The sequence below is a fragment of the Vanessa tameamea genome, chromosome 31 (genome assembly GCF_037043105.1).
Source record: "Vanessa tameamea isolate UH-Manoa-2023 chromosome 31, ilVanTame1 primary haplotype, whole genome shotgun sequence".
Classification (NCBI taxonomy): domain Eukaryota; kingdom Metazoa; phylum Arthropoda; class Insecta; order Lepidoptera; family Nymphalidae; genus Vanessa; species Vanessa tameamea.
The window spans coordinates 3,191,335-3,211,016 of record NC_087339.1 but is presented as its reverse complement, the minus strand read 5'-3'; the positions used below and the strand labels follow the sequence as shown (position 1 = coordinate 3,211,016).

At 35.9% G+C, this 19,682-nt stretch overlaps 1 protein-coding gene across 1 annotated transcript in view; it reads left to right on the top strand.

Annotated features, from left to right (window-relative positions):
* The window catches only part of LOC113391368 (monocarboxylate transporter 12-like), a 37,051-nt gene extending 18,563 nt beyond the window's left edge, over positions 1-18,488 (top strand). Inside the window, exons 2-18 of the mRNA XM_026627312.2 lie at positions 1,241-1,345; positions 4,417-4,539; positions 4,888-5,021; positions 7,012-7,205; positions 7,803-7,946; positions 8,442-8,508; positions 9,353-9,468; positions 10,508-10,633; positions 11,752-11,906; positions 12,566-12,644; positions 12,764-12,890; positions 14,240-14,395; positions 14,584-14,726; positions 15,608-15,713; positions 16,859-16,932; positions 17,397-17,543; positions 18,249-18,488. Coding sequence (XP_026483097.1) covers positions 1,241-1,345; positions 4,417-4,539; positions 4,888-5,021; positions 7,012-7,205; positions 7,803-7,946; positions 8,442-8,508; positions 9,353-9,468; positions 10,508-10,633; positions 11,752-11,906; positions 12,566-12,644; positions 12,764-12,890; positions 14,240-14,395; positions 14,584-14,726; positions 15,608-15,713; positions 16,859-16,932; positions 17,397-17,543; positions 18,249-18,385 — 2,133 coding nt within the window. The 3' untranslated portion in view covers positions 18,386-18,488. The remainder of the gene's footprint in view (positions 1-1,240; positions 1,346-4,416; positions 4,540-4,887; positions 5,022-7,011; positions 7,206-7,802; positions 7,947-8,441; positions 8,509-9,352; positions 9,469-10,507; positions 10,634-11,751; positions 11,907-12,565; positions 12,645-12,763; positions 12,891-14,239; positions 14,396-14,583; positions 14,727-15,607; positions 15,714-16,858; positions 16,933-17,396; positions 17,544-18,248) is intronic.
* The last annotated feature ends 1,194 nt before the right edge of the window (positions 18,489-19,682 follow it).

Here is a 19,682-nt window from a genome sequence, read left to right as displayed (position 1 = left end):
GTCGGGCTTATGATGACGTCACTTGCTGGTTAACCTCGTTTGCCTACTGTATGTGGATTATATGTGCCACAGATTACAATACAGGAAAGTGACGTCACCGACTCCATTGCAGCGCCATATTGTCAAAGTAGCGTTTTCGCGCGCTATTTAAATATGGAATTATTAATTTGAAATTTTTAGCAAATATGTACTAGAATTAAAAAAAAACAACTTTTACTGGGTTCCTTAACCTCTACTAAATAATATAAAATGGATTTTAAAAACTAATCAAATAGCCTATTGTGACAACAACTCACCCCATGACATTGTTCCGCGTCGTTTGTTTAATCACTGAACACATTATTCGAATTAAATTAATAAAGTTTTTATGTTAATATAATACTACAAATGCTGAAGTATCTTACGCTTTAACGTCTGAAGTATTTAAGTAATCAAAATCAAAATATACTTTATTTAAGTAGGCTTTTACAAGCACTTTTGAATTGTCATTTAACAAACTATTTTAAGTGAAGCTACCACCGGTTCGGAATGTGGATTCTACCGAGGAGAACCGGCAAGAAACTCAGTAGTTACTCTTTTTCGACATCTAAAAATACAGACACGTTAGTTAAATACAATTATATATGTATGTAATATATCCTGCCTGTAAATAAAACTAAAAACAATTCGAAAGCAAACCGGAGTTACAGATGTGACATATTACATCAAAAAACTAAAATGGAGATGGACGGGTCACATGATCAGAAACAAAAAAGATAAATGGACCAAGGATATAACTGAATGGTATCCAAGACAACGTCGCAGGTGGGAAGACGACATAAAAAGAACAGCAGGTTTTACATGGAGAAGAAAGACACGAGATCGTACTTTGTGGCAAGCTTTAGGGGAGGCCTATGCTGGGAAGCAAGACAATCTTGGCGAAACTGGTGTCAAATATTAAAATTTAGTATTTAAGAACGAAATATATTATGTAAAATTGTTAAATGAAGGCTATTATTATTATTATCCTGCCTGGAAGTCAACGAGCATTAACTCCACGTTTTTTTATCATCTATATACTCTTGTATCGAATAATATGCCTTCTTTACCGATGTATTTTTTACTAATGATTTGAATTTATGAAACGGCAAAGTACTAAGGGGTACCGAGACGTGTCTTGCACACAGCTATACCATCAAATAAAAAAGCCCTTTCCAACCACAAGAGATATATCTATATATAAAATGTATTCCTTTTACAGGAACTGTCGAAGTTGGACGGACAGATGCTCGGCTCATCAGCCCCAACAACAACACCAGCCCCGGCGTCGTGCTCAATCGAATTGTCAGCGGATCCAATTGTCGAGGTACCGTAAATTTATAGACAGAACACAGAAGTGATAACTTAAACCAATCTAAGTTGAACTATTTAATATTTAAATTGTTTAACTTAAGATAAGTTTAGGTTGTTACTTAAATGTTATGTACATTAATATGATGACGTAAGGAAAGGTTATTTATTAATGAAATCTTTTATTGATTATAAAATAATACGAATAACGTGTGTGTCTGCTTACCGCTGCCGTATGCGTAAGAGTAAGGGAAGCCAGACAGACTGGCGGCGTAACGCGTTACGTAACGAAGCAGTTTACATTCCCGTAAGAAGTTATCACTTAAAAAAATACTGAGGAAAGCCAATTTAATTTGGAACCATTACCAGGAGCAGATCTCGTCATGTTACTTGTATTGCTTTACTAGAGATTTCACGATGTATTTAATAAGGTAGGAATACTTTTGGGTCACAATATACATACAACAATGTTATGTATATTCACAGTAACTTTTATTTTGATAGAATCAGTGATAATCATTGTATGTGCACGAGACGCAAGGATAAGCTTATAACGCCAAGTTTCCGACTCCGCAATATCAGTAAATCCTCCTTGGTAAAAAGGTATTCATGTCTATAATAAAGTTGCGCAGATATTTTTAACTTTGTCGATCGTTTGTTAAAAAAAAAAATAGGACGTATAATTCTACATTTAGTACTTGTTCACTGCCATGATATATTATATATGTATTTAAGTAACATAATGTACTTTCAAATGTTGGAAAAGAGTAACTACTGAGTTTATTGGCGATTCTTCTTGATAGAATCTACATTCCGAACCGGTGTTAGCCCCATTTAATATAGTTTTGCAAAATGACGATTCAAAAGTGCTCGTAAAAACCTACTTGAATAAAGTACATTGATTTTAATTTTCTGAAATTACGCTCACAAAAATATCAATATACCTAATAATTAATAAAAAAAAGTATTACTCGAAGCCAGAACTCTTCAAAGCGTTTTAACATTTGAAGAATAAGATCTCAATGGATTTGCACGGAAACTCGATGAGACGCTACGATTTATTTGCGAAGTTGCCATTTAATTTTTCAAACTAATTTATTATTTATAAATAACGAAGGAACTGTTGTAAAAAATAAAATAATAATAATAACTCTTTATTGTACATACACGAGAAAAAAAAAAAACTTACATTCAATAACACAATATTAAAAAAAAAGGAAATGTACAACAGGCGGTCTTATCGCTTAACAGCGATTTCTTCCAGACAACCAGCGTGGAGGAGTTAATTTGAAAAAGCGGAAAGCGCGTGTACAGCACAGAAGTTAAATACTATACAGCAACTGTAGAACTTTGTCGGATACAACTAGAACCGATGTTTATTTGTCAGTTGGCTTTAGATACTTGTAGTTTTTCCGTATGTGAGCGGATTGCTACCAGACGTTAATACGTAATTAAATATGTACCTAGTATTGAAAAATTAAGGTATCTTAGTTCTCAAGATTAGTTAATACATATTGTTAATATCTCCAGGGCAGGACCGTAAGATTAGGGGGCCCTGGGCTAACATTACTTAGAAGCCCACCTAGGACATATCTGAACGTAGACTTGAATTAAATTAATTGAATGGGTTTGATTAATTGCAGGACTCGCATTATTGTCTATTTTTGACATTGCCTTGACTTAGCTGGGGCCCCCTTGAATCCACGGGGCCCTGAGCTGAAACCCAAAAAGCCATACTGTAGATCCGGCCCTGAATATCTGCCCCTATGCTTATGTCTATGGTAAAGTAGATTTTAAATAATTTCAAAGTCGCTTAGTCACCAAAACGTGATTGAATCTATACAAATACCGGCGGGTCTGCCAGCATGGTATTATTTGTGTTTTGTGAGTCACGCTTTAAACTTTGCCAAGTAAATTGTTAGATAGATATTTGCGTCACGTTAAAATGAATCAATATAATGTTAAAGTTCATTTGATACGGTTTGTTAAGTTTCAATGTCTTCCTTTCTTAGTAATAGCATTTTTAGCATTAGCATTAGCAGCCTGTAAATTTCCCACTGCTGGGCTAAAGGCCTCCTCTCCCTTTGAGGAGAAGGTTTGGAGCATATTCCACCACGCTGCTCCAATGCGGGTTGGCGGAATACACATGTGTCAGAATTTCGTTGAAATTAGACACATGCAGGTTTCCTCACGATGTTTTCGTTCACCGCCGAACACGAGATGAATTATAAACACAAATTAAGCACATGGAATTTCAGTGCCTGCTTGGATTTGAACTCGAAATCATCGGTTAAGATGCACGCGTTCTAACCACTGGGCCATCTCGGCTCGGTTTCTTATTATATAACAGTAACATGACTATTTACGTAGAAGGTAAATAGGCGTCGTGGGACAACTGACTCGAACGAAGTCGCTTATACATTATGTATTAAATAACAGACATAATTAAATAAATAATGACGTCTGAGAATAATTCAACGAAGGCAATTTTTTAAATAACCTAATATAAAACTGTTCCAAAATATACAGGGTTATTGGTAATTCGACGTGTTCCCGTTAGGAGAATTATAGTAATGATAGGGGTGATTGTTTGCGATAATTTTAACCCCCATATGCATGGTGCAGAAGTGAACCATTTATGAGTTATCATGTTTTTTAGATTTTATTTCAAAATAAGTCAAAATTTTATTTAAAATAATCTGCATGAGAAGTTTCATAACGATCTTTTTCGTTTTTAAGGAAATTTTGCGGAAGAAATATTGAAATAATATCGTTTTGCGTCTCGCATTTTTAAATTTGGACCGATGATTATTGTTTTAATATTGACGAATAACCAGTGTTTATTCGTTTTTATAAATCAGAAGAAAAAAATAGATTTTAATTGATACTTTTTTTTAAATAAATTTTTGAAGTTTAGGCGCCTTCCTGCTACCCGAGGCATAGCAGCTTAAATATTGACAATTATACTCAAAAACTTTATAACTTTTTCATCCAGGATCCAGGATCTTGGAGGTCTATGCCACTGGACTAACGAAGCATTTACTGTAAATATTATTAGGGTTATATTGGATTCTTTTTTTGTGTCAGGTTTTGTCACCGGACAAAGCGGGATCACTGCTGTCGATTCAATCAGCGCCGCCCGAGCAGAGCGAACGCATCGAGCCCCGAGAGAGACCTGTCAGCTTGCTCTTAGAATTGCCATTAGCTACTGTAAGTGAAAATGATAAGTAGTTATGACTACACAGTATAAAACGAAGTCGCTTACCGCTGTCTGTCCTTATGTATGCTTAGATCTTTAAAATTACACAATGGATTTTGATGCGGCTTTTTTTTGATAGATAGATTGATTCAAGAGGAAGGTTTATATGTATAATACATGCTCAATATAGTAGAGAAACACTGACAATTTTAGAGGTTTCTGAAGTTATGTCGTAAATAAGCACATTTGCGTTTACATTGCAAACGCTGGCTGAACCCTACGAGATAGATCGAAACGTCTACTATGGTATATGTCCATCTCTTTGGGATAGCCCACGGCAACCATTTTTATTTTAACAGCAAGTCGGCGCGTATTTGTCAGCGATGTCACCTACGGACCAGGAGGAGGACTCCCTCTTGACTCTGTCCTCGGTGACCGCTCGCCCGCTGCTAGCCGCGTCGAGAAAGCTCAGACCTCATAACGGTTCCACGGAGTAAGTACGCCATTTTGATTTCTGTAGTTCGTGGTGTTTTTTTGTTTGACGTAGGTAGGCGAAATTACAAAAAGGTCGCCTTAAATTTAAGTCCTTTTTGAATTATTAAAATAACCGCTTTAACTAAATGCATACGTATGCATACACGGTACATATACCAAAAAAACATTTTTTAAAATTTTTGTCAGTCGATCAGTCTGTATGTCTGTTCCGGCTAATTTCAGAAACGGCTGGACAGATTTTGACGGGACTTTCACTGGCAGATAGCTGATGTAATAAGGAGTAACGTAGACTACAACAATAATTTACTTTGTTAAATTTAAACGCGCACGAAGTCGCGGGCAGAGCTAGTTACAGTATTAAATTCCTGAGAATATTACCAGCCTTTCAGGGTCCACGTGTGTCAGTATACTAACAATGGTATCATAAAAAGCATTAAAGAACCAACTTCCTTTATTAATATGTACACAGTCTAATGAGCTTGAGTGCAGTTTCAAATCAACTATGATGCGTGCCACGCCCAGGCAGGGCCGGACCGTTTAGGGGGCCCTGGGCTAACACTACTTAGGGGCCCACCTAAGACATATCTGAACGTAGACTTGAATTAAATTAATTGAATGGGTTTGATTAATTGCCGGACTCGCAGCGCTGCGAACCATACGATCTGTTTAGTTTAATAAAGTTATGGATTCTTTCGCATTATCGTCTAATTTTGACATTGACTGGTCTTAGCTGGGCCCCTTGAATCCACGGGGCCCTGGGCTGAAGCCCAAAAAGCCATAAGGTAGATCCGGTTCTGCACCCAAGATTATTTAGAGAGCCTTGCGGCAGGGTTACTGTTGATTATGATATTTGTTTTTCCTCGAATAGTAATTATTTTTATGAATATACCTACTGATATTATAAATTCGACAGTAACTCTGTTACGTCATCACGCTTAAGCCGATTGAGATAAAATTCGGTATGGAGTTAATTCGAGTCCCGGAGAAGGGCATAAAAGGGGGTGAGATTTTGTATGGGGAATCAATTATTTATTATATAATGAATATAAGAAATAGATACAAATATGAATTAAAAACAGTTGCTGTATAAATCTTGACCGCTTGGGATTCTGGCGACAATGATTCCCCGTTGAAACGCAATTGCGATCCTCTGCGCAAAAAATTAAGTTTCTTGAGTTGTTTTCTTTTTTTAAGTCTTCTAAAATATTTTTAGTGCATTTTTGGACAAATAGATAACGTACATGTGGATAAAACTTCTCGGGGGTTTAACCATATTAGTAAATATATTAATTAAATTTATCTTAAAATAGTTCTATGTGTACATCCCCTTACTGCTTAGACAATGTCACGTTGTTTGGAAATATGTCCGAGTCTGTTGTACAAAGCATTTTCAATTATATTCTAAGAATCGACCTTATCATACCACGTCAAGGGACCTGACCGTTTTAGGAGATTGTTTGGAGCTGTTCCAATTCCTGGAGAACATACAAAGCGAGACCCAAGATGGCACAGTGGCTAGAACGCGATAATCTTAAAATAATGCGGTTTAAAACCAGTAAAACACTTTATTGTTTATTGTTGAATTAAAATATCACGAGTAATTGACTTGGTGGTAGGGCTTTGTGCAAACCCGTCTGAGTAGGTACCACGCACTCATCAGATATTCTACCGCCAAACTGCAGTACTCAGTATTGTTGTGTTCCGGTTTGAAAGGCTAGTGACCCAGTGTAACTACAGGCACAAGGGACATAACATTTTAGTTCTAAAGGTTGGTTACGCATTGGCGATGTAAGGAATGGTTAATATTTCTCACACCGCTATTGTTTATGGGCGGTGGTGACTGCTTACCAGGTGGCTCATACGGTCGACCGCCAACCTATACCATAAAAAAAGATCTTCAAGTTATGTGAAATAAGCTCCAAGCCTCAAAAGCAGAAGAGTCCTTTGCAATATCACGGTTTTAATAACGTATGTAATTCCCTTTCCAGTATATCATCACCTCCAGACGGAGGGTACGGCTGGGTGGTCGTATTCGGCGCTTTCATGGTTCAATTCTGGGTCGCGGGGCTGTTTAAGTCATATGGGGTACTTTATGTGGAAATAATGGAAACATTTCCTGATTCCTCCGAGAGTGTTGCGTCGTGGATTCCAGCAGCTTTGTCAACGCTTTGCCTCGCTTTGGGTGAGTTTTAACATGCAATAAAAATAATAAGGGTAGATGCACACTACGTGACGTTTTATATATGTCCGCTATAGCGCATAGGTTTTGAAAAAAAAGGACCCGCTGAGTTTCTTTCGCCGGTTCTTCTCAGGTCAGTTTTGTTTTCCGGACCGGTGGTAGTTTTTCATTTGACTATCAATAATTTAGTATTGAATAAAGGAATTTGAGTTTGAGTTTGAATCCGGCAAGTTCTAAGGGCGAGTTCACATACAAGACATCTGGATTTAATGAATACCTTGAAAACGATCCTACAAATCCAGTAGTTTAGAGGACACGAGTGTCAAAAGTCAGAATTACTTTGAATATGATAATTATAAAATATATCGGGGATAAAATGGCGTGTCACTGTAATTCATTTGTCAACATATTACTAATTAGATATAAAACGAATTCTTACAGAATTGCATTGCTTCTGTGTGAACGTGAATTGAAGCGGATTTATCTATAAACGTAGTTTAGGAAAAATCGTTCCAAAATGTCATATTTACTGATGGCGGTATTTTTTATGTGATAAATAATTCCGATTTACTCTAAATAATAAAATAATCTCAATTTCAGCTCCTTTATCATCAGCGCTCTGCGAGAAATACTCGTGTCGGCTCGTCGTTTTCATCGGGGGCTTGTTCTGCGCTACGGGGCTCGCCGTCTCATTCTTTAGCACAGGATTACTGCACTTACTGCTGAGTTTCGGTGTTATGACGGGTAATATTACATTATTAATAATCTATACTGATATTAAATAACTCCGTCTGTATGTCTGTTTGTTGCTGTTTCAGTGTCAAAACACTGAACCGAATTTGCATGAAGTGTACTTGAACTCCAAGGATGTTTTTTTCAGTTGAATAACACGTGCTCTTAACATAATCATTTATAAAGGCGATTGATTGTTCAATCGTACGTGTAAACAGCAACATGTACAGCATGTAAATTGCCCACTGCTGGGCTAAGTCTTGGTGCGGGTTGATGGATTCACATGTGGCACAATTATCTTGAAATAAGACACATGCAGGTTTCCTCACGATGTTTTCCTTCACCGAACACGAGATGAATTTTAAACACAAATTAAGCACATGAAAATTCAGTGGTGCTTGCCTGGGTTTGAACCCGCAATCATCGGTTATGATGTATGTGACCACTGGGCCGTCTCGGCTCTGTGTAAACATAATATTAGTAAATATATATTATAATCATTTACAGGTATTGGAGGGGGCCTGTCCACTACCCCTGGTATCGTGATAGTTTCGCAGTATTTTGATAAACATAGGTAAGATTATTAATATCAAAACGTATAAACATTGTTTAATATTATTGTATGTATGTATATTGTATAACGTCATAGGAAGAGACTAGCGTCTGAGACACAGGCTCGGCCTAGTTCAGGCGCTCGTACTCATACAATAAATGTACGTACAAATTGTAATATTGTTCATAAGGCGTGATATATCCATGAACATTATTTGGTTGTAATTTCTAATAAACAATTATTATTATTAAATGCCTCTGTCTGGAGGCGATGTATAAAATTATAAGGTTCAGGGTTCAAGACCAGTTCGGACCAATGAAAAATTTGTATGTTTTTCAGTCAAATATTCTTAAAAGTATCCCGATTGTATGCAATGACGTGCCTCTCGCGGAAAGCACGTACAGCCTACACCAGGATTTTTTTTCGATCGTGTCGGATTTGCCTTCCCATCGGATTATGAGTAAGGGAGAGGAGGGTAGAGAGTGCACTACAGTCTTTACCATAAGGGCACACGGATCACGTGCCACCCTGTGGGGGCCCCGAAGAACCAACACATTACACGTTTGCGAATAATAAATAATATTTTCAGATTTTTTTGAAATAACTAACGTATTTACCAAAAGACTTGTGACGATAGTCTATATTAAAAGTTGAAAGATATCGGTTACCTATGTCCAGAGCCGTCTCAAGCTATGTGTGTGTGGGAACCAGCATAGCTTGAGACGGCTCTGTACCTGTTCATGCAGGCACTTGAATAACATGTCACGTGTAGGTGGCTGGTCTCTCTTGATTGGCTGCTGTTACCGAACCCTTGACCTCATCAGTATTCGCGTCAATATTTACAAGTATCTACCGTCTCTTTCAGAGCACTGGCAAATGGTATTTGCGTCAGCGGGACGGCAGCTGGGAGTTTTGTTTTTCCTATGCTGATTGAGAAACTCGTCGACACGTACGGGCTACATGGAACCGTTTTGCTCTTGGGTAAGTTTGTCATGCGAGAGCGAGAAAAACGATATAATGACTAGAGAAAGACAAAGATGGTTATATATTTAAGACGTTTCACTTCTATCATGAGTTTGTTGGCTATTTCTATTCATATTAAATATATGTGTTTGATTAGTTTGATAAAAAAAAAGACCTGCTGAATTTCGTTCGCCGGTTCTTCTCAGGTCAGGGTGATCCTTTTCCGAACCGGTGGTAGTGTTTAATTTGACTATCAATAAGTAAGTGTAATTCTATATTGAATAAAGGAATTTGAGTTTGAGTTTGAGTTGCTGTATACGCAGTTGATTTTTGGAACGAAGATCTTTAACGCGCAAGGAAAACGCGTTATGCCAGGCGACCTTTGCCTCTCTGTCTCTGTATATATTTCAATTATATACGGTTATATGACTTTTTTGTAAATCATCAACAGCCTGTAAATTTCCCACGGCTAGGCTAAGGCCTCCTCTCCTTTCGAGGAGAAGGTTTGGACATTCCACTGCGCTGCTCCAATGCGGGTTGGTGGAATACACATGTGGCAGAATTTCGATGAAATTAGACACATGCAGGTTTCCTCACGATGTTTTCCCTCACCGCCGAGCACGAGATGAATTACAAACACAAATTAAGCAAATGAAAATTCAGTGGTGCCTGCCTGGGTTTGAACCCGAAATCATCGCTTAAGATGCACGCGTTCTAACCACTGGGCCATGTTAATCTATTAGTTCAAACAGGATTTCAAATTTAAAAAAATATCTTGTCATTTAAATTCTCATACGCTGTTGATTTATTTCATCGTGACTGTTATTTAATACATAATATATATCGAAATCAACTCTGTTCCAAACGGCTGTCAGACGACACCTCTAGTTGGATTAATCTTAATAACTTATTAAAGTAACTAAGATTAATGTCTTATATAAAGTAAAAAAGAAAAAGCAACTACTTGTCTTGATCCACTGTGAGCCAAGGCCCCCTTTTCCAAAAGAAATCCAACAGACAATTTATTCCAACCGTACACTAATTAGTGTTAAATTAGGTGCCGGTATGCTGCACGTGTGTGTCTCGGCCACTCTGTACCGTCCACCACCCACGCCACGCCCTATCACCCCCGTCACGACCACCACCACGGAGAATACTACGCTTCTCAACGATATACAGGAAGGTGAGTCATAATCTATACTAATATAATAAATACAAAAGTACTTTGTCTGTCTGTTGTTTACGACCAAACCACTGAATCGAAATTGATGAATTTTGTTACAAAACAAGCTTGAACTCCAAGGAAATGTTGTTAAAATGCGAGCGAAACCAGGCGGCAACTAGTTGATTATAAATGAGCCCATAATCTGCATTGAATTACCAAATATGTCTATAAGTCATTTACGCACGCATTTTTTTTATTTGCTAGATTAGGTGTTGCCATATTATATACTAGCGGTTGCCCGCGGCTTTGCTCGCGTGGAAATTGGTTATAAATAAATTAACCGAATAATTTAAAGTATTACGTTTCCTTGCGAAGAACAGTCATCTCCGGTCATTTTAGAGATTTGATCTTGTGCTCTAATAAATGTCATGGCGAAGCAGACTTTAAGCGCGAACTGTATCCTTTTAAACTTAAAAAAGTATTCTGAAGGTATCAAAGATACTCGTGGAATATACACTGTTTCTCATCCATCCATCGTCCAGTGATAACTGTAGCCTCTATGACATTACGATGGAGTGCCGTTCCTGTTAGTCTGGTGCCGTTGCATAATTTTGGAGGTCTTAAATCCTTCAGTAACATTATTGGTACGCTAATATTCGATACAAACGTTCAACCCCAATTTCAACCCCTTAGCGGTTGAATTTCCAAATTCCTTTCATTTAGTGGGTGTCTACTTAATTAAACAATTCTACTTACCAAACTTCAATGCCCTAACTTATATATAAATAGTTTACGCTGGGCGATTATGAAGTCAGTCAGGACTTGTTATTTTATATATATACAGGGTTATTGGTAATTCGACGTATTCCCGTTAGGAGGTGATAGGGGTGATTATTTGCGATAATTTTAACCCCCATATGCATGGTGCAAAAGTGAACCATTTTTGAGTTATCATGTTTTTTAAGTTTTTTTCAAAATAAGTCAAAAGTGCAACTTTATATATTTATTTAAAAAAAAAGTATCAACTAAAATTGTTTTTTTCTTCTGATTTATAAAAACGAATAAACACTGGTTATTTGACAATATTAAAACAATAATTATCGGTCCAAATTTATGACATATTTTATGAATTTCAGGTAAAACTTTAGTCCAAAACAAAGACAATAAGCTACAGAACCTCTTTCAACCAGAGACTGAACTCACTCTGACATTGAACCAGAAGAACGCCTTGATGAGCGAAGATAAAAGGACGAATCTCCTCAGCGAAATAATTCACCCGAGTCTCATCGAGGTTTGTTTTTTACACTATGATCCAGTATGAGCCAAAGTACATTTTTACCATATTATTGTCACTAACACGGCCAGTTATAAATAAGTTTTCAATTATTTTATATCAATCTAATTTATTATGTTTTGTATCTGAATTTTCCTTATTTTGAAAGTTACGGTAAAAAAAATCAGTCAACAACAAAATACAAAAACATATTAAGACTACATATAAATATATTTATTGATTTTATTACCCTTTGTAGTCCGCTTACTATGTTATAAATAAAAATTCGTTTTGATTTTTGACGTTAGAAATGCATAACTGACACTAACCTTTAACCAAATTAAATAACGCATCGTAGATAATTCTGACATCTATATACTTTTTGTTTGTATGTAGGGGATAATGCAATTAAAAAAAAGCACCGACAGTAAGACATTATTTCTGAGTGCTTAAATATATGAATTCTGTGAGAAGCTGGATTTGATCACTAGTCTTAAATAAAAAACTGATCGTCTCTTGAATATAGTGACCGAACTAGTTGTGTAATTTAAGATTGTATTAACAGTTGTAACTAAAGTACAAAAGCTTCACTGTGAGACAAAATACACATTACACAATGATCCAAAGTATTATTTTGGCTTGATTATTAAGTTTTTTAATTCTTTATGTAATTTTAGCAAGTCGCGCGTCCACCTTTACAATCTCAAATGTCGGATTCTGAAGACTCGGAAGGGCTTGATGTATTAGGAGTTGTTGGTGAGTTATTAACACTTCACGTCTTTTACTAAATCTTAATATTGATAAATAATATTCAAAATTTAAATAATCAACAATGTTAGTTAGTAAATGAATGTGGTACTAATCTTTGGCTTCAGGTTTACCGCGTGAGGTCGCGAGGCTGCGTCTCAGACCGACTCGGTCATCTTCAATTCTCCATTCCGTTGAAGATCTCTCAACAGACAGCACGTGTGTCTATAAAGCTAGAGGAAGGACGCTGAGTCGGTAAGATTAAGATATTTAACTAGCAATTTTCGTTGCAAGTCGATATAGTCCAGTGGTTAGAACGCGTGTACCTTAATCGTTCAAACCTAACTAAGCACCACAGAATTTCTATGTGCTTAATTTGTGTTTATAATTCATCTCGTGAACAGTGAAGGAAAACATTGTAAGGAAATCTATGTGTCTAATTTCAATGACATTCTGCCACGTGTGCACCCACCAGCATCGGAGAATCGAGGTGGATTAAGCTCCAATATCTTATCCTCACAGGGAGTGGCTAGCCCAGCAGTGGGATATTTCGAAGCTGTTTCTAATGTTCGTTAGTTTGCTTAAATTAAATCATACAAGCTACATCAGAACCAATTAATGTTGAAGTCTTTCATAAAGGTACAGTATGAACATGATCAGACAGTACATTGCAGGATTTGCTCTAAAGCAACTCTTCAGCGGTCAAAGGCATAGTTATGATATTTTGTATATAAAAGTTTCATGTCTTGTAGATGTAAGATACATTAACAATTTCTCATATTGCCAATACGCCACTAACCTCGGGGACTATAATTTTGTGTCCCTTGTGCCTGTAGTTAGATTTAGTTTTTATTTGGATCCCCAACAGCCGTATATAATATACATCCAAAGCTCACTTTACGTTAAATTAAAACTGTCTATGTACAACCTATTACAGGAGACCAAACCATTCTCACACAAATTTACAAAATGTCGAATCAATTTCAAAATAAGAAAACAAACATTTAAATAAAAATAGCAAACAAAAAAAAAGTGGTAACTAATTAAATTTTAAAACCATATTTTTGTTTAAAAAAAAAAACGAAACAAAAGACGTAACTAACTAAATTTTTAAGCTAAATTAACATTTGCATAATTCACCCTTCAAATAATTAATCCTTCAACCCAATAATACTAAGTATTGCTGTTTGGTGGTAGAATATCTGATCAGTGGGTAGTACCTGCAAAAAGCCCTAACACCAATTAACTTGTTTGTTTGTTATCGATAAACTCTGATACTACTGAACCGAGTTAAGTAATTCTTTCGTTAGGAAGCTAATTTATCTAGAAGTAACATAATCTACATTTTATTTCTACAATAATAACATTTAATTATGATGTATGTTTGTGTGTGCTCTTACCAAAAGTAAAATGTCAGTGAAAATATCCTGACCTGAGAAGAACCGGCGAAAGAAACTCAGAGGGTTTTTGCCGGTGGGTGTTCCAAACCCAGACCAATGTGGCTACACTATACATAATGTATGACTTGCCTCTCGAACTGAAAAACAACTGCGTTCAACCAGGACATGACTTCTTTAATACAAATCATTGTTCTGTCTCTACAGATCGTTATATATTAAGCCTCCATTGCCGAGCAGGATCATTCAAAGCAAACTCTCCGAGCCTGTTAACGATGTCAAAAAGAACGAACAAGAAGAATTAAAAGAAGAAAACGTGGAAGACAAAGAAGCGAAGCGGGGATGTGTTGAAAAAATATCCAGGTAATCTTAGTGATATAAAGATTTTAACATTTTTTGTTTTCATATTGATATCCGATCATATTTCCTGATCCATTGGACAGAAGGTGTATCTCTTGTTAAGAAGGTCCAGGTGTTTAAACTTTAAAGTGTCTGGTGCATATGTTTATACAAGTTGATTTTGTTCTCAAACCAGATAATTCTTCTTTTAGATATCTCGACGTGTCTCTGTTGAAGTCTTGGCGTTTTGGTCTCCTGTGTGCGTCCGTCGCGCTCATGTCCTGCGGCTCTCCGTACGCCTTGTACTACTTACCAGCGTACACGGTGGCTGTCGGGCATAGCAAGGCGGCAGCTGGTGAGACATTTTCTTTAAATTCGTGGCAAAGTTCGCCATTGTCCAATAATATGAATGAAATGAAATGAAATATACTTTATTGTACACCACAAACAAAACGAAACACACAGAAATAAAAGTAAAACAAAATTAGTAAAATAAAAAAAAATAATTAAAAAAAACGTAAAAACTAAAAAGTGTTGTACAATGGGCGGACTTATGGCTAATTAGCCATCTCTTCCAGACAACCCAATCTGAGAGAGAATTTTTAAAACCAACGTCGTAGGCGGTGCAATCATAAACTTACATACAAATATTTACACACTAATACTTAAACATACTACATATATATATATATAATATATATCTCTATTATACACTAATACATATTTAAGATACTAAAAATGTTATATAAAGGAAATTAATTAAAGTCGAAAATCAAATAATATTGGTGTTGTTAGAAATATTAAACGTTCTTACGTCGCCAATGTGCTAGCAACCTTGCGAATTGTTATGGTCCTTGTGCCTGTAGTTGCACTGGCTCAGACAATCTTCAAACGAGGCGTGAATCTTGATGAGATGATCTCGTGATGAGTAGGTGGTACTCACCCTGTTGGGGTTTCAAAAATGTATTATTCCATTGTGTTTAATAACTTGGTCTAGTCCATAAACTCAGCTGCTATAACTTAAATCATATTCCAAATATATTTGAAGAGTTAAAACAAAAAAACTTTTTCAAAGATCCATAACGAATACTTCAGATTTTTGAGGTTGGAACTTATTCCATAATGATTTAAACAAAATTACTTCAGCAACATTTTAACTGACAGAAGACTTTAAGAGGTTAAATGCAATTGGCCCATATAAAGCTCCAATAATACGTAAATATTTGTTATTTTCAGGTCATTTAGTAGCAATAAGTGCTATTTTGGACTTATGCGGCCGCCTCGGTCTGGGTTATTTATGTGATTTGCATCTGTTTTGCAGAAGGAAGGCTTATATTTTAAGGTATTATTATTACATATTGGTATTAGTAAAATTGTCTATAACTAAATCTCATTGGAACCGAGAAGGCCCTGTGGTTAGAACGCGTGCAGCTTAACCGATGATTTCGGGTTCAAACCCAGGCAAGCACCACTGAAATTCCATGTGCTTAATTCGTGTTTATAATTCATCTCGTGCTCGGCGGTGTAGGAAAACATCGTGAGGAAACCTGCATGTGTCTAATTTCAATGAAATTCTGCCACAAGTGTATTCCACCAACCCGCATTGGAGCAGCGTGGTGAAATATACTCCAAACCATCTCCTCAAAGGGAGAGGAGGCCTTAGCCCAACAATGGGAAATTTACAGGCTTCTAATGTAATGTAATAAAAAATCTCATTGTTTTTGATTTATATGCCGGATTAACCACATAGAAAAAGTAGCAATTGCTACAGGCCACGCGCGAAGGGGGCCCCCGCATATTTAAACAAACTCATCAGTGCCTGAGCGTAGTTTTTTAAATAAATTGTATAGTATAATCAGTTTCCAATTTTTAGTTTCTTCTAATATTTGTTATTCTTAATTGCCAGACAATCTCAATTCTGGCTTTTTTTACTTGGCAGAGCCTAACAGGGCCTTTATTTGTCTACTAGACCAATCATTTAATTACCCACAAAAATGTATCCTATAAGATGGCAAATAAAGGAACCCAAAGCAGATCAAGCGCTTTTTAACAGAATTTGCTACTGGCCTCGCTTTTGGTCTGCCTCTAACCCGGCTCTAGGTCTACGTAGTTTATATACAATCAGTATATACGAATAGTAACTAAAAAAGACCAAGAACTCAATATTGTTAATTTATAAATGCACGTATTTTAAACATTAATTTCACAAATTAAATTTATATCCTGCTTAACATGAACACGACGGGTATTCTCGAAGGAAACCTAACCAACTGCGTACGATGTAAACCAGTGCACGACCCTCCTTCATACGATGCGGTAGCTTTCCATCGGATTATGAAAATAATTGAAATGGAAATAGCATCTGTGCCTGTGCACACGTTTGTGCATTTTGGTAACTCCCGTTAGCTGTACGTTTATTTGGAAATCGCTCAGGAAGACAACGTATTCAATGTCCGCAGATATATCTAACTCCAATCTCTTTTTCAGTATAATTATTGCTGGAATCGCCGTTTTGTCGTTGCCCAGTTTGACTTCGTGGTGGAGTTTGGCGGTTGCATCAGGTAGATATGACTGGTTGATTTTTACTATAAGTATTTGAAACGGGATATTTAACAAGACATTCGTAGATAATGTCGAAATATCGAGCTCCACCAAATAAAATTAAAAACAAACGGGATGTTACAAATAATTATAGTAATAAAAAATTTAAAGTCTTATATGGTTGATTTTTTTTTCAAAGTTCCGTTTCATGCCCGCCATTTTATAAAATGCCATTGTTTGAACTACTTGGGGGTTGATTTTGTGATTATTAGAAAGATGTTTGTGAAAGAAGAACCGGCAAGAAACTTATTAGTTATTTTTCTTTGAATTTTGAAAAGTAACTATTGAGTTTCTTGCCGGTTCTTCTCGGTAGAATCTGCATTCTGAACAGATGATAGCTTTAAGCTAACAAAATAAACAACTGTGGTGTCTTTATTTTGAATAAAGTTTTGAACTTTACCCTAAATCTAAATATATTTCTCAGGCGCTTACGGACTCTGTCTCGGCTGCTGGTTCCTGTTGGTTCCAGTTTTACTGGCTGATGCATTCGGCACCGCTCGCATCGCGTCTTCATATGGTCTGGTCAGAATGTTCCAGAGCTTGGCGGCTGTTTCTGTTCCTCCAACAGCTGGTGAGTATTCTATTATGAAAAGACCTTTTTTTACTTTATGCAAGTCCGTCTGGTACCACCACACCACCAGTACCATCCACTCATCATATCTGCCACCAACAAACAATACTTAGTACTGTTGTGTTCCGGAATATAAAAATATCATAGTTTTAAAATAACTTCGCAACAAAATAATGACCAAGAACTGCTAAATTATAGTTATAAGACGCAGTAATTTTACCTAACGCTCTGAAGTTTCGCTCTTACTGATAATAGCATTTACATTACATTAACAGCCTGTAAATTTCCCACTGCTGGGCTAAAGGCCTCCTCTCCCTTTGAGGAGAAGGTATGGAGCATATTCAATCACGCTGCTCCAATGCGGGTTGGTGGAATACACATGTAGCAGAATTTCTTTGAAATTAGACACATGCAGGTTTCCTCACGATGTTTTCCTTCACCGCTGAGCACGAGATGAATTATAACACAAATTAAGCACATGAAAATTCAGTGGTGCTTGCCTGGGTTTGAACCCGAAATCATCGGTTAAGATGAACGCGTTCTAACCGCTGGGCCATCTCGGCTCAGTCGGCCATGTCGCCGATAACAGCTTGACGAACCTAAAACGGGTCCTATTGTATTTTGATTTTACAAATATTCTCAACATCAACACGAAAGAAGTCGCGGCTAAAAGCTAGCTATCAAAAATATATTCTTTTTTTCTAGGTCTCCTCCGTGACGTCACTGGCGGCTACTCCTGGTGCTTCTACGGCATGGGTTCGTGTATGGTTCTCGGGTCGATTCCTGTAATCGCGTTCCATCTCAGCACCAAGAATGAGGACTCTGAATCTTCTGTCGATTGAATTGATATCATTATTAATATGTACTACATAATATTTAAAACCAGTACGGTTTCATTCGAATATAAAAAAAATGAGTAATCGGTATAAAAAAAATAAATAAAAAAAAACCATTGTGACATCTGTTATTTAGTAAAAAAAAAAACGCGCCATTTTGGATAATGTAATAAAAAAATATACATAAATTCGCTTCGAATAGCGTTAAAAGAGCGCCTTATATTTTTGTTTAGTTTAAAGTTAGGTTTATAAAAAGTGAATACTTCAAATAGATGTTATTAATTTTGCTACATTTAATTTTAGTTTTTTTTTTAAAACTGTACTGTGTATTGTGGGCATAAGTATGAATAGATAGAGGCCAAAATGTATACAATTTGTTTATGCACGTATAATCCTAGAACACACTATGCGGAAGATTGATATTTTATACAGATGACATCTGGTGGCCAAAACAGAAACTAAGTTCAGATTACCATTGCTAAATAGGTGTTTTAAAAAAAAAAAGCAATGGTGCAGTTTTAATTATAATTAAAAACTAAAAAAAAATCATTACGTAAATCTCAATACAGATCATATTAAATTTTTTATCATATTCCAAAAAAGTTAATCCGTGAAAAATGTAATTCAGTTTTTTAGATCGACTTGTGTTATATACTTAGATCATTTATATGTCAAGACAGAGTGTCGCACTAAAATAAACGAGCCTTCTATCTGGGTATATAAATATTCAAAGGTTGTATATTTTTTAAACAACTGAACTATTGTTGTTATGTTACAAAAACTAACATTCTTTCCAATGTTTCAATATCTAATGAGTTGTGCTATGTGTTTTATAATCCTTAGAAAAAAAAAATGATACACTAATCAAGAAAAAAAAGTATAGTAAAAAAAAAAAATTATTGTAGTAAAAAAATTTTAAAACTACGATAATCATAAACGTCATAGAGAACAATTCAAGTAAAATTGTTTTTAATAACCGTTTTTAATGTTCTTCATGGTATCAATTATACAGCCACATAATCGTATTTATGTCATTGATTTATGAGAAACACTTTTCAAAAGAATTAGCAATATCGACTAAAAAAAAGCCAATAAAAACATATAACATTTTCAGGCTTAACAGTTAATTTAAAAAAAAATGTAGTTGTCAAAGTTTTGACACTCAAAGGACTTACCAGAAATTGGTCTTAAATATTTGTAAATTTTAAAATTATTTTGCATAGCAATATAGTATTATTAGTGAGATGATTATATTATGTAATATAGTATTATTTTTGCATTTTGACAAGTGTTGTCAGTATTA